We start from the raw sequence: 16,114 nt of genomic DNA on the forward strand, positions 1-16,114 counted from the left end.
TGGTCAAGTGTGGGGAATGTGCCAGACAAACTGTGTGGTGGCCAGGGCTGAGCAACCAGATACATGAACTAGTAACCGACTGCAGGGTGTGCATTAAAGAATGAACGAATGCCAGAGAACCACTTCTGCTAAGCACACTCCCAGACAGACCCTGGCAAAAACTAGGAGCAGACCTATTCTCCCTGATGGGGAAAACACGCCTTCTGGTGGTAGATTATTTCTCCAGATTTGTGGAGGTGGCACAACTCAACCCTATACGATCCACGGATGTCATCACTCATTTGAAATCCATGATGGCTCGTCATGGAATCTGTGAGGTTCTTGTCAGTGACAACGGCCCCCAGTTGGCTGGACATGAGATGATGCAATTTGCTGCTAAATATGGCTTCAAACATGTGACTAGCAGCCCCAGATATCCTCAAGGCAACGCAGAGGCAGAGCGCGCTGTCCAGACTGTCAAAAATCTGCTCACGAAGGCCCAATTGCTCATGGGCCGCCATCTTCGTACCACTCTCCCAATCCTACCAGAGAGACTACAGCATGCTGTACCTGACCTGCAGGCTCTTCAACAGAAAGACACAGAGAGGAGACGGATGGATGTTCATAACTGCAACAGCAGACACAGGGCAAGAGACCTAGCTCCATTGGCTCCCGGAGAGGAAGTCTGGATCATGGATGCAAAGACACAGGGAACTGTGACATCCAAACATCAAAACCTGAGATCATACCTGGTTGAAGGACTGCAAGGCTTGCTGAGGAGAAATCGGAGCCATCTTGTGTCTATGCCAACAGCAGAGGGTCAGGACAATGACCAGGAAAAACGGACCTCAGATCAAGACCCCCGGTCGCCAACAAAGACACTACAGAGTACCCCAGATGTTGTGACAACTAGGTCGGGTAGAGAGGTCAAAAGGCCACAGAGTTTGGACCTGTGAGACTTTTTGGGTCTAAGTAATGCAAATGTGTTATGGTCTGGTTTGAGGGAAAAAAAATAGACAGACAGAAGTTGTTAAAGTACAGAAGGTGGATAAGGTGACACATGTTTATGTTTTGAAATGGTTTAATTAGGGGTCGTTAATACACTGATGTTTTCACAAACTTGCAGAAAGGGGGTTGTGGTGTAATGGAGTAATATAAGATGTGGCCAGGCGGGGGAGCAAGAGAGGGGTAGGAGAAAACAACCAGGGAGTTAGCATGTTGGAGGCTAAATAAAGGAGTTGAACTCGGCAACAAAGTGGTCTCATTCTGCACCCTACAACAACATACACGCCATCACCCAAAAGTACCGCAACTTCTGGTTGTGAAATTGTGCTTCCTTGATCTGGGATCGTGATCGAAATGCTGCAACAGCCAGCTTATGTATATGCATGAGATCCACAAGGCACTTTGCATTGACTATTTATGGCAGTAAGTTGGCGTGGTGAGGGCAGGATGTGACTAAAAAGCAGCGGAGAACCTTCCTAGATAGTTTCTGATTTATGAAGCGGAGATTGCGTGCAGCTGTGCGTACTCCATGTTTGATAAAGCTACTTGGCGTAAGTGCGTTTTTTTTATTCATGTCTTTTTTATTTTAGAAAAATAGACCTGACAAGTACATTTCAGAACAATGTGAATTTTCTCAAGTTTTACCCCAAGAACAAACCCCAGACTGCCAACCCTGAACAGGAAAGCTGCTCTCCCTGTGGAGGGTAACTCCGAAGTGCCCTTTTTTTCCCTCCACCCGAGCCAATCCTCATGTAACCCCTCTGATCTCTATTGAAGGTAGTGCGACTCAGGGTTGCGAATGACCACAGTCACCAATTCTTGTCATGTGTCTTTGCCTATGTATGTCTAATCTCAGAATTGTGTGTACTGAAACTCTAATTTCCCTCAAGGATTAATAAAGTATCTTTGAAAGGAAGAGGAAAAATAGGATAGGGGGGTGGGGTGGGGGGCGCTACTCAGAAACATTAGTTGTGGATTTCTCAACGAATGTCAAAAAAGTTTGCCAAGCTTTAAAGAATTTGTTTACAGAACCACGGACAGTGTATCTGATTTTTTCAAGATCCATGCATAACATAGTATCTCTTATCCAGTGGGCATGAGAGGGAGGAAAAGAGTCCTTCCACTTCAGCAAAACAGCTCTTTTGGCCAGTAAGGTCAAAAAGGATAGGATTCTTAGTTCGGAATGTGGTAAGGTCAGATCTGGGGCGACACCAAATATAGCAGAGACAGGGTTTGGCTCCACCTGACACTGCAGAACTTCAGAGCTTGTACTGAAAACTGATCTCCAAAAGTTAAGCAGGGAGGGGCACGACCAATACATATGTAGTAAAGAGCCAGGAGCACCCCTACATTTTTTGCAAGTTAGGTCTATGTTTGGGTATAGACGTGCCAACTTGGCCTTAGACAGGTGCACACGGTGGACCACCTTAAATTGCACTAGTGCATGTCGAGCACACATAGATGAGGAGTGCACCTGGCCCAGTATGGATGCCCACACCTCATCTGACATTGTAAAATTGAGGTCCTGCTCCCAGGCAGTTCTAATAGCTACTAATGAAGGACAACATAGTTTAGTGATAGAGTTATAAAGCTTAGGCATTACTCCTCCCACTGTGGGGTTTACCAATAAAAACTCATCCAATGGGTTCTCTAGGGGTTTATTTGGAAATTGGGGTGTCATACTCTGCCCGATGTGTCCTTGAGCAAGGCATTTAACCCACCTTGCCTGCTGGTCATGGTCGAAGGGACCGGTGGCGCCTGCATTAGGCAGACTCACTTCTGTCAGTTCGCCCCAGGGCAGCTGTGGCTACAATGTAGCTCATCTGCACCAGGGTGTGAATGTGTGTATGAATGGATGAGTGACTGAATGTGTTGTAAAGCACCTTGGGGGGGGTTACAGGACTCTAGAAGACGCTATATCAAATACTGGCCATTTGCCATTTTAAAAAGTTTATTTCACAATTACTTTAACTTAGTGCAATAATTCATATCTGTAATGTTTCTTAAAGTGGATTTGCCGCCCTTTACAGCATTCCATCCTTCAAAGGCAAAGTCTGATCTGGGTGGTCCCACAGCTGGTGAGGTCCTAGTGAAACTCTAGGGTGCCCTGAGGCAGACATTTTTGTGACATATATTATTTGGGCCATTCTCAAAACTGTCGGCCATCGTTTGTATCAAAACCACTAAAAGGATCAAAGAAGTGGCTGAGCACTTTCCTGAACATTTAAAGCTCAGCTTTACTCATATTTTCATGTACTGTACATTTGCAGTGGTCTCTAGTAGGAAAGAAGGCCTTGCGAGTTATTCTCTGGGGACAAAAGCTCTGGTGCACCTGTTTCAGGAACTAGAAGTGAGTCAGATCGGAGTTGAGCTTCAGACGAGAGGATTTGGAGTCTTCTTTCTTGATATTTGGACATCTCGCCTCTTATTGACTAACAGCAGCGTGAGTCTACCACTGACTCTGTTTGTTTTGCAACGCTGATGTTTTATATCCACAAGTAACACAAGCCTGGATGTGTTCTGCTGTGTGGTGGAGTTGCTAATGCTAACGGTTAGCTTCTACTAGTCAAAATATTCTCTGCTGTTTCCTGGGCACTAAACCAATAACAACCTTCCCCGTCGTGAGTCAAGATGGATGAGTCCATGAATGTTAGAGCTGTCAGGATTTTCTAATCCTAGAGTTTGACCTTTTATTTTCTATCAGAAGCTACCTGGACCAAGAGGTTTACAAGGTCCTACTGGCCCTAAAGGAGAAGCTGCAGGAGACAGGTGTAGGAGTCTATTTTCATCATAGGTGTCATTTTAACCGGGGACGCCGGGGACGTGTCCCCGGCAAAATTTGTGATTGGCAGCTGTGTCCCCCCCACTTTCAAAAAAGCCTGCTGATGAGGATTTTTGGTTTACCAGCTCAGATCTTATACCAGGGGTCGGCAACCTGTTCCCATCAAAGAGCCATTATTACCCGTTTCCCACAGTAAAGAAAACACTGGGAGCCACACAGCGTTGTGGGCGGGGCCTACCCTCAGACAGCAGAGAGCTGCTCACAACAGGTGACAGCAGCCGGTACCGGTCGCTCGCATGGGCGTCGCACCCGTGGGGGTTGGGATTCAACACCCACACTTTTCCAGCTGTTTGCTCACCTCCACACCAGTCTGGTTTCTTTACGTCGCACTCACTCTGTTTGCCTCATCTCCTTCTTCACCTCCCGCTTCTGACAGCCGATGTCGGGTTTCCAGGAGAGCAGGAGAGGGAGGGACGGAAAAGCTCAACTGAATTCATAATTTTACATCTTGACATTAGCTGTACAAAGTCTGAGTTTGATAAAGTGAAGAACAACCATTTGCAGAGGTTTATAACAGGCGCGGCGCCAGGTTTTCATTTTTGGGTGGGCCACGGTAATTCTGGACGGACCTTAATAAGCAGTGACTTAAGTGAAGCAGGCAGGTCGCGCTAGAAAATTTAGTTTAAAAAGACGTCATAAATGTTTTCCCCCGTCATTTTTATTTCTAAAATATGAAGTAAAAACTCCCAATTTAATTTTCATTCATTTGTCATTAATATGTAGTCTACACCCGTGCGTTAAGTGGACCATCTTCCAGTGAAAGCAAAGCATCCAGCCCACCTCTCCAAATGCGTAAAATGTGCATCAGCCGCTAGTTAGGCGCGCCGCGCGCACCGTCAGCTACATCAGCCCAGGCAAGAGCAGAGCAAACTGAGAAAGAATAGAGGATAATTGTGTCTGGATGTGGATGGAGATTACATTTTACATCAGCCTGATCATCATTTAAATACGTAAACCATCACCTGTCTTCTAGTCCACGCTATCAGCATTATTTTAATTGGTGTGTGTGTGTGTGTGTGTGTGTGTGTGTGTGTGTGTGTGTGTGTGTGTGTGTGTGTGTGTGTGTGTGTGTGTGTTTTCCACTTCAAACACTGGTCTAACCAACCAGACCAGCGTGTCCAGTAACACATTAATGTTACACTTCATGTAGGCTAGGAACATTTCACCTGCCGTGGCCCGACCGCTCCTGCTCCACATAAACTTGGTGCGTGATCAAATGTCTCTACAGGTGTTTTATGAGCTGAAGAGGCTATTCTGCCTCAGACTGGATGCGTCATGCGTCTCCATATTAGAGACGGGAACAAGCGCTGTTCAGCCAAAGTTTCAGAATTTCATAAAAAGAACATTTTTCCAAGTGACACATCCCTCAGAGAGACCGGCTTTCCAGACCGCTTCAGTGGGAGGAAATCTTACCGCATCACCGTGGTTCTGCGCTGCGAACCCCTCTACAGATCTTCAGCCCACTGTCCACCGTGTTCACTCTGAGCCGCGCTGAACACATGTCCAGTATAAAGCTCTGACGTTCTGATGGGAATCAAGTTACCTCTGCGATGTGCGTAACGATTAAAATGTCAGCTCATCCATGCGCATCAGTGTGCGTCGGGGTAATTCTTTCAAAACAACCAACATCCTTGAGTTTATCCGTCAAAATAAACAGTCTAATGGAAATATCTGTAACCTGCCATTTAACGGTTTACCTTCTTGTGAAGATTGTTGCAAAGAGAAACAACTAAACTTGATTAACCCCAGAGCCATGAGCACTGCACTGTACTGACTGTAAATGAGGGGGAAACGATTTAATCGGATCCTTTTCTCTTCAACATGGTTTAATGTAAAGTTTCATTCAGTACAAACTTTAGTTACACCAATCTAACGAGACAGAGCCTGGATTTGTATTCTGAACAGTTTAAACATGTTTAAAACGGAGACGTGCGTGACGCGTCTAAAATTTGCACCTGCTCCGCTGTTATGGAAATTACACTAACAAGGTGTATAACATGAACTTATTTTAGGCACAGACAACATCCCCCACACTTTTGAAAAGCTTGCAACGCGCCTGGTCGCTCGTGTACGTCAAAGCTATCTTTCATAAGAAGATATTCAATAAAACGATTTATATAAAGTGGATCCAGAAGTTGTAGCCCGTCTCTGCCTACAATATTTAGATATTTTTCACCCTGTTGGTGGTTTTACTGAGCAGGTGCCACTTTTGTCATACGTTTCTTTTTAAAACATGTTTAGACTGTTCAGAATACAAATCCAGGCTCTGTCACGTTTGATTGTTGTAATTAAACTTTGTAGGTGGGGAAGGTCAGAAAAGGATCCGATCATTTTGTTTTTCCCTCATTTACAGCGACGGAGATAACGGCGCAGTGCGCCTGGCTCTGGTGTTAATCAAGTTTAATTATATCTATTTTCACAAGAAAACAGAACAGTTAAAAGCAGGGCTTGTGTTGACCGGACAGTTCCTGTATTTGACCGTTTATTTTGACGGAGAAAGAATAGAAAGAATTACCCCGACGCATGCAGACGAACTGACACTTTATTCCACTTAAATCGCAGATGTCGCTAAATCACTCAAGAAAATATTCCCATCTGAACATCTGAGCTGGACACCGCTCAGCGCAGCTCGCTGTCAGCTCGTACATAAGGTACACAGCGAGCTGAAGATGTGGAGAATGGCTTGGAGCGCGTCGCAGAACGAGAGCGCATGTGGAAGGTTCCTCCCACTGAAGCGAGAGTTTTCCAAACCCTGTCTCTCAGAGAGACTTGTCACTTAGAAAATGTTCCCTGATTATGAAACTTTGGCTGAATTGTGCTTGTTCCTGTCTCCAATGTGGCGTCTGAGGAGAGTCCCAGAATCTCACATCGTCTTCAGCTCAGAAAGCGCCGATATGATTACGCACAAGCGTGACCCGTCAACCCGGTCTCACAGTAAGACCGGGTTGGACCTGTTCAGGTTTACGCAGACAGTCTTTACATTTAGAATTAGCATACAGATGTAAAATTAATGCAGTAAAATATAAAGCTTTTTATTTAAATATCCATTCATTATTTTACAAGCACAGAGAGCCGCATCAGATGGATGGAAGAGGCGCATGCGGCTCCAGAGCCGCCGACCCCTGTGCTAGCCTACTTTATTGTCCCCAGCAATTTTTAAACCCCACTCAAGTGCATGGTTATTGTCCCCAGCAATTCTGAAAACAAACTGACGCCCTTGATTTTCATGTTCAGCCTGCATGAAATACTCAGAGTAGCTGATTATAATAAAAATAAAAAAAAATTCAAAGTGAAGTTAATATTTAAGAAAAATTTTGTAAAAGTAATACATTATGATTACTGCTGCTTCTGGGAATATTTCAGTTCTTTTGTTGCATTTAGCATCTGCCTTTGGTGGCATTGGTCACACCACAGGGGACATATCATACAAACTCACTTGTGTTTCCTTTTGTGCTGCCATGTGGGGCAAAATTGCCCCACATGGCAGCACAAAACTCTTTTTATGCCAGGGTTTATTTTCAGGAATCATATCCTTGAAGGTTTTGTCTAAACATTCAAGGTTGTCATCTCTGGAGGACTGAAAATCTACAAAACAGAAATCATTTTCTTCTATGAGCAGTTCCAAAATCTCCCTTTTTTTTATGTCATAATGTGGAAAACTAGCATAGAACCACCACTCACCTGTCAACAATTAAAACGTGAAGAAGCAGTGGCTCTACTACAAGCTTCTACCGGATATCCAAGCTCCCCACCTCACAGCAGCCAATCAGGGGATGGGTGGGTGTGGCCAGCTCCATCTTGTTTTTTTTAAATGACAGAACACTGAAACAACCCATTCTGGAAAGTACTGAAACTGTAAGGAATAAAGCTGCTGAAATTCTATGTACTTGCACAGTGTGACAAAAGTTATCTAACTTGATGTGTTCTGATGGTTGTAGCTTCACTGTTGCCTTCCTCAAAGCATCCAAAAACATTACAAGGGTCAAGCTTATAAACTGTAGCTGTATATTGTTGATTAACGAGCAGATAATACCTATGAATACCCCATGACTTCTGAGGAATTGTACCCCTTGGTTAGTCATTATAAGCTTGACTCTCCCAAATTCCAGTCAGAAATGACAACACTCCTCAGATGAGAAGCGAAACGTTTTCAAGAAATCAAAGAAGTCCAGTTGCCTTCATTTGAACCCCTTTGGATTGTTTGTGTTACATTTTCTTGTTATAAATAAATAAATAAATAAATAAATAAATAAATAAATGAAAGAGACAGTGGAGGCAAAACTGTCAGCAAACAAATCAAGGTAGATATCAAGTTTTGCTACAATGTGTAAATACATGAGGAGAAAATAGAATTGAAAAGAAACAGAATGAATGAAACGAAGCTGCTAAAATGCTTCATGTGAAACTGTTTTTGTGCAAAGAACTTCATGAACATGTTATGTATGGAAATTAGAATCATTATAACTTTAAGTTATATGTGCCCTTTAATTATTTACTTTTAGTCTGACGTTTCCATGTTTATATGAATCAGAATGGCATACACTATTAGCTTGGAATGTGGAGTCCCACAAGGTTCTGCTTTGAGCACTTTTCTTTGTAGCATTCTTAGCATTATTTTTTTACATGTATACAGATGACACACAACTGAATAATTTCATTAAGAACTTAAATAAATAGTCTAATGTACCTGTGTGTCATTTTTGTAATTTTTTTTTATTAGACAGAAACTCTAATTGTTGCCCCAAAAGTACAGTTGCACCAGTCAAGCAAAAAAAAAAAAAAAATTACTGAGCAGTGGACTGACATGGTCTTTTATTTTAAGATTATTTCTAATATTTGTTACCAATTTCATTGTTTATGTTGATGTTTCTTATTTTGAAGCACTGTTTTTTCTCCACAGGAAAATGGTGGCTATCCCCCTCCAGTTTTTCAGTAACCTAATCTTACTCCTCCAGTTATGCTTGTTACACATAGTTTACGGTGGAGCATATTATGGACAGAAACAGCCGCCACAGCAGCCCATACCACAATACAACGATGGGTTTCCTCAGCAAATGGGGAATGAGATGCCCCACTTGTCTTACGGTAAAGAAGTGGCATCACTGCCGCAGTATGGAAATGAGTTTCCTCAGCTGCCATTGCAAATGGGAAAACAAATGCCACCAACTAAAGGAAAAGGTGAGGATTTTGTTTTCCTATGGTTTGAAGTAGGTGTACCAGCTCTGAATAACATATTAAATGACTAAGTAGAGCAATATATCAGGACAATCTGGTACATAAATATGTTTCTTTTTCACTTGTTCAAAGGTCAAATCTTCCCTAGAGGGCAAAAAGGTCCACCTCTGCCTCTTCCAGATGGACAAGGTTTCAGAGAAGGACCACAAGGAATTCAGGGGCCCCCTGGACCAATAGGGCCACCAGGTCCACAAGGATCCCCTGGGTCACCAGGGCAAGGACTTCCAGGTTTACCAGGAAAACCAGGTCCCTCTGGTCCCCAAGGCTACACGGGAATAGGAAAACCAGGTATGCCAGGATTGCCAGGAAAACCTGGAGGCCCTGGATTACCAGGACCAATGGGCGGCATCGGTCCAGTGGGGGGTGAGGGACCAATTGGACATCCTGGGCCTCCAGGGCTTCCAGGTCCCACTGGACTCCCTGGGATTTCCAAACCAGGAGGTCAAGGTCTTCCTGGTCTACCAGGCCTATTAGGAGAGCCTGGCCAAAAAGGCCCACCTGGATTTCCTGGTCCTGTGGGTCCAAAAGGAGAAAAAGGCATTGGTTTACCTGGTTTTCCAGGTTTAAAAGGACCTGGTGGACCCCCTGGTCCACCTGGACAAGCTGGACTTCCTGGCGATGGTAAACCTGGCTCTATTGGTTTACCTGGACAACCAGGAATACCAGGGAAACCTGGTCTTCCCGGGGAGCCTGGGTTGGCAGGACAACCAGGTGAAAGAGGGCAACCAGGACTCCCAGGCATGCCAGGAATTGGGAAACCAGGTAATGATGGTTTTAGAGGTCAACCAGGGCTTGCTGGAGGAAAAGGGGAACCAGGGCCTCCCGGTTTAACGGGGCCTCCAGGTTTGCCAGGTTATGGCAAAGCAGGATATCCAGGTCCTAAAGGTCACAAGGGACATGCTGGTCTTCCGGGATCACCAGGTCCAAGAGGAGATAAAGGTCAAATAGGTCTTCCAGGGATTGTTGGTCCAACTGGTCTTAATGGAATACCTGGTGCACCAGGCCCAATGGGGCCACCTGGTGATCTTGGCTTCCCAGGACTGAAGGGAGACGATGGTGCTAGAGGATCATGGGGAAATCCTGGAGCAAAAGGTGAAATGGGGTCTTCAGGTCTTCCAGGACGGCGTGGTATTCCAGGAGAGACTGGGCAACCTGGACCAAGAGGTTTACAAGGTCCTACTGGCCCTAAAGGAGAATTTGGTAGTAGAGGTTTACCTGGCACTACTGGTGCTACAGGATTACAAGGATCAAAAGGAGATGGTGGAGAGCCTGGAGACAAAGGCCAGCCAGGACCACAGGGTATTCCTGGGCTTACAGGACCAGGGGGACCCATTGGACCTCCTGGTCTTCCAGGGCTAAAAGGCGAAGCAGGTCTGTCAGGTATCCCAGGTTTTCCAGGCAAGGGAAGTCCTGGACCCTCTGGTGAAACTGGCCCTCAGGGTAGCCCTGGTCTCAGTGGCCCCCCAGGACTTCCGGGACTACCAGGACCACCAGGACGCCCTGGCCCTCCAGGAATATCTGCTACATATCCTGACCTAGGACAGATCCTCCCTCACAGTGGACCTTACACTGGACAAAACTATGATAAATTGAAGAATGGAGGCGAGATGAGTGGAAGTGTTCTGAAGATGCCTTCATTCACAGCAAAGCTCACTAATCCTTTCCCTTTGGTTGGTTCTCCCATCATATTTGACAAACTGCTGCACAATGCTAATCAGGACTACAATCCTCAAAGTGGTATTTTCACTTGTAGCATCCCAGGAATCTACTACTTTGCTTACCATGTTAACTGCAAAGGAAGTAATGTTTGGGTGGCACTGATGAAAAACAATGAGCCTGTTATGTACACATATGATGAGTACAAAAAGGGGTTGCAGGATCAGGCTTCGGGGAGTGCTGTACTCCCGTTACGAAAAGGAGACACTGTTTACCTACAGCTTCCTTCAGATCAGGCAGCTGGACTTTATGCCGGTCAGTATGTCCACTCCACCTTCTCTGGATACTTGTTGTACTCCATGTGATCAAGTTTGTATGATGCTTTACACTTGAGGTATGTTTAGGCCCAAGTTAAAGCTTTAGATTTGTTGTTTAGGTGTTTGAAGTCTCTGAGAAACACAACTCTGCTACTTTTGGGTTATCTACATTTGGCAGAGATGGGAATTGTAGCATCATCAAGTCAACTCCATGCCGTGATTTTGTTCTGCTCAACAACTGAACCAGGTTCATTCACTGTGCTGATGGAAATCACCTGGTCTAGTTGCTGAACTGAAGAAAAACATGGCATGGAGATGATTGTTGATGCCACAATTCCCAATTCCCCATCTCTGAAAAAGTTAAAATGGTCAATTGAAGATTTAAATTTTCAGTAATACTGAAAACTAAACTCAAGCCACGGAATTATGCTAAATACAGAAAACACTCTCCTGTCAGCACGTTATGTCTACCTGTTTGTAAATTACAAGATTAAACAATTGGCAGGTTAATTTAGCCATGTTATGAAAATAAAATCTTTAAAAGATATTAAAAAAAATAAATCAAACCTAGTTTTGTAAAGTTACATCTAAATGTCAAATCTCAATGTAAATGTGTCTGTTACAAACTAAATATTTGACTAATGTTCAAATTCAGAACATTGAACAAATGGAAAAAAATAATAATTGTGAAGAAATCCTATATGTAATCCCTTAAAGGCACACTTGGAAGTTTTGTGTGGTTTTAGCACCTTCTAGTGTCCGTTATTAATTCTCTGTGGTAAAACCTAGTCAACGTATCTCTCCACTGTGCGTTTGTCTTTCTAACACCTTAATCTTACAGCTGAAATGTCTCCTCAGCCTTCATCAGTGTCTACAGGAGTGATTTATCACTAAATCAAACAAATCAGCTGTCTTCATGATCTAAAACATGCAGGAAATGGGCTGGAATCAGACAGCAGCGGCAGGTATGTCAGCTCAATGTCCCAACAGAGTGGCCTGCCAGTTAGAAGTTACAAATCTGGTATTCTGGCTACAGGGGGTGGTGAGTGTCTGAGGGACTTTTCATTAATGTAAAGCAGGACTATACAATTCCAGGCCTGAAGGGCTGGTATCCAGCAAATTTTAGTGGTTTTCCTGCTCAACACACTTGATTCCGTGGTTGAATCACCTGTGCAGTAGCTCATCAGGCTCTGCAGAAGCCTGTTAATCACCTACCAACCGAAATCAGTTGTGTTGAAACAGAGTTAAAACCAAAATGTGCTGGATACCGGCCCTCGAGACCTGGGATTGAATAGCCTTGCTGTAACGGATCATTTTAGGACATAGTGGCTCAAAAAATGATGTAAAAATATGAAAAAGTTGCTAAGTATTCCTTTAAAGATCTGTTTGATCTCTAAACCCTCTTCTAGGCTATTTTTGTATCATGGCCATTTGAAATACCATGTAATTTCATTTCTAAATCCACTACATTTAATTCCCAACATTTAGAAGTGATATTTAGATTCAATATTTAGATGTAACTATATTTTGATTTTGTTCTACAGCTTTAGATTTAAATATTTAGAGAGGAATGAAATTTAGACTTTATATTTTTAGATTTCATTAAATTTTATAATTATATTATACATTTCGCAAAAGGGTGGAAAGCCTCAGAGTCAGGGAAGAGGTCCTGCCTCAAGTGGAGGAGTTTAAGTATCTCTGGGTTTTGTTCAGAAAGATGGAGTCCGAGATCGACAGGTGGATTAGTGCTGCGTCTGGAGTGATCCAGGTGTTGTACCGGTCTGTCGTGGTGAAGATTTGATCTATGTTCCTATTTACTGACATCTGGGAGGAGCTCAGAGTAGACCAGCTGCTTCTCCATATAGATAGGTGACAATTGAGGTGGTTCGAGCATCTAGTTAGGAGGCCTCCTGGGCGCCTGCCTGGTGAGGTTTTTCACACACGTCCAACCGGGAGAAGACCAAAAGGAAGACCCAGGACACGCTGGAGGGACTATGTCTCTCAGCTGGCCAGGGAACGTCTTAGGATTTCCTATGAAATGTCACTCAGACCCCACCGCTCTCTGTGGCCAGAATACCACATTTGCAACTTCAGACTGGCTGGCCACCACCTGTTGGACTTAAAAAATGGAGCTGACATACCTGGCGCTGCGGTGTAGTTCTAGCACGTTTCCTGCATGTTTTAGATCACAAACACAGCTGATTAGTTTAATTTAGAGATGAATCTCCTGTAGACACTAATGAAGGCTGGGAGATGTTTCAGCATTTAGATTAAGGTGTTTAAAAGATGAACGCATTGCGAGGAGAAAGGATTCACTTTTGCTTTTTGCTTTATTTGTTTTTGGAGCTAAATGTAGAAAAATTAAGCTGTAATTGTTTACACATTAGTTTACAAGTAGTCCCCCGTATGATGCGTTTTTATATCATGTGATTCAATGTAAGAAGGTAAATTACAGACGATGCTTTTACTTTTTTCTGTGGCAGAGTATTACATATTTGTCAGAGCTATTAGTTTCATTATATACGTTTCATCAGCTTGAACTACATCAAGTTAAATACTAGCACTTCCTGTTTACATTGTTGCCACAACCTGTATTCTTGGCACATACAGACAGTACACATTCATTATGCATTCCATTTAATCACATTTATTTTATGTCTGGGTCTTTCTGCATTAATCTCCTTCACAACAGACCTTTTTATACAAAATTTGATCATTTGTACTTTTGATGTTACATTTTTTGTTTTGTTTGTGTTCCCTGTAATTTATTATCAATGTCTGATTTACTTGAATTTCTCTTGTTTTCTGAATGGCCAATGAAGACTTTGCAGCAAAAGCCTGTTACAACTTAAACCATATGTGGAAGATGAAAATAAGCATTTACTTATATTTTCATTATAAAATGCTTTCTTCAAACAAGTACCGGTAGTCCTTTTTTAAGTTCTTCAAACAGTGAGTGTGTGAATCTGGAGTGAAATTATTTAATGTATTTTTATTTTGTTTATTTTTGTGTCATTCGGAGGTCACCAGGAGGATGCTGAAGGCGTGTTACACAGTTAACCTTGGATTTACCAACATTTTCTGATATGTGAATAAAAGTTTAAACTTTTTCTAAAATCAAGGCTGACTAATTAGTATTCATTTAAAATTGTACTTATTCTCCTTAATACTAAACAGAAACATAAAAAAAGTAACAAAACTAAAACTAACTTCAGTTTAGCTACTTCAGGTTTGAGCAAAATTTTGTTTGAATGGCATTTAGAAGTTAAATCTGTCACGTTAACATTTAAAAACAATTTTAAACATGATTCTTTTGGTAGAATAGCTCAAGCAGTGAGGGGAAGGGATGGAGATCTGGTGGTGAGGGATCAAATCCACCAACAACCTGATACATATTCTTCCTAAAATCATAACAGCTTCGTGTTAGAAAACTCGAGAGTCCGATGTGAAAATCAAGTGTCAAAATTAGCAATGGACTTTACAAAAAAATCTATTTAATGAGACTTGAAATGTGTGACGTATAAACAGGAAGAACTCTGAAGAACTTGAGAACTTCTTGTTCTGAGTCTGTTTGAATTCTGTGAATATTATTAAACAGTTTAAAACGACAAAACAAACATCAATCCCAAAACATTAAAAAAGTTTTTTTTTATGAATTATTAATTCAGTGTACTAGATAGGAATTTCAGTACACTTTACCTGCAAACTCTTGTTTCTTTAGTGATTTTTGGATCCACATACAGGTGCTGGTCATAAATTAGAATATCATGACAAAGTTCAGTAACTCCATTCAGAAGGTGAAACATGTATATTAGATTCATTCATAACACACAGACTGGTATATTTCTAGTGTTTATTTCTTTTATTTTGATTATTATAACTGACAACTAATGAAGATCCCAAATTCAGTATCTCAGAATATTAGAATATCCTGAAAAGGTTAAATATTGAAGACCCCTGGTGCCACACTCTAATCAGCTAATTAACTGCAAACACCTGCAAAAGCCTTCAAATGGTCTCTCACTCTCATTTTATATGCTACACAATCATGGGGAAGATCAATGTCGAGACAGCTGGATAACAGACGACCATTGACACCAAAAGGTTATTGCTAAAGAGGCCGGCTGTTCACAGAGCTGTGTAACCAAGTCCATTAAGAGAGAGATGAAAGGAAGGACACTATGTGGTAGAAAAAGTGTACAACAATATGGATAACCACACCCTGGAGAGGACTATGAAATAAAACCCATTTATAAATGTGGGGGAGATTCACAAAGAGTGGACTGCAGCTAGAGTCAGTGCTTCAAGAACCACCACACACAGATGTATTACTGTAAAGGCCTGGTTTCAGCTGTCGCATTCCTTGTGTCAAGCCACTCCTGAACAAGGGATGGAACCAAAAGTGTCTCACCTGGTCTAAAGACAAAAAGGACTGGGCTGCTGCTGAGTGGTCCAAAGTTATGTTCTCTGATGAAAGTAAATTTAGCATTTGCTTTGGAAATCACCATCCCAGCGTCTGGAGGAAGAGAGGAGAGACTCAGAATCCACATTACTTGAGGTCCAGTGTAAAGTTTCCACGGTCAGTGATGGGTTGGGGAGCCGTTTCATCGGCTGGTGTCCATTGTGTTTTCTAAGGTCAAAGGTCAACGCAGCCATCTACCAGGAAGTTTTAGAGCACTTAATGCTCCCTGCTGCTGACCAACTTTATGGAGATGCAGATTTCCTTTTCCAACAGAACTTGGCACCTGCACACAGTAGAGAGGATTATAAGACACCTTTCGTCAAACATTTTGACAGGTCTATTGTTCTTTGACCTTTCATTCCTATTGTTCATTTGACCCTTGACCTTGCCCCCCCTTCCTATCATTAATCAAATGGACAGGTGTATTGTTCAATCTTTGCCCCCCCTTCCGTATCATTAATCAAATGGACATGTGTATTGTTGATCGTCCAGATGGTTTAGACCCCCCACGCCGCATCATCAATGGCGTATTGTTGAACATGTCCAGATGGTCTAGACCCCCCACGCCGCATCATCAATGGCGTATTGTTGAGCGTCCATGATATCCCACGTCATAGG

The 16,114-nt window shown here is 42.7% G+C and overlaps 1 protein-coding gene across 1 annotated transcript in view; it reads left to right on the plus strand.

Moving 5' to 3' along the window:
* LOC107393338 (collagen alpha-1(VIII) chain) overlaps nucleotides 1-11,312 on the plus strand; it is a 34,532-nt gene extending 23,220 nt beyond the window's left edge. Inside the window, exons 2-3 of the mRNA XM_015971619.3 lie at nucleotides 8,727-9,004; nucleotides 9,134-11,312. Of these exons, the coding sequence (XP_015827105.3) occupies nucleotides 8,731-9,004; nucleotides 9,134-11,082 (2,223 nt within the window). The 5' untranslated portion in view covers nucleotides 8,727-8,730 and the 3' untranslated portion in view covers nucleotides 11,083-11,312. The remainder of the gene's footprint in view (nucleotides 1-8,726; nucleotides 9,005-9,133) is intronic.
* Nucleotides 11,313-16,114: the final 4,802 nt, after the last annotated feature.

The sequence above is a fragment of the Nothobranchius furzeri genome, chromosome 2 (assembly GCF_043380555.1).
Source record: "Nothobranchius furzeri strain GRZ-AD chromosome 2, NfurGRZ-RIMD1, whole genome shotgun sequence".
NCBI lineage: Eukaryota > Metazoa > Chordata > Actinopteri > Cyprinodontiformes > Nothobranchiidae > Nothobranchius > Nothobranchius furzeri.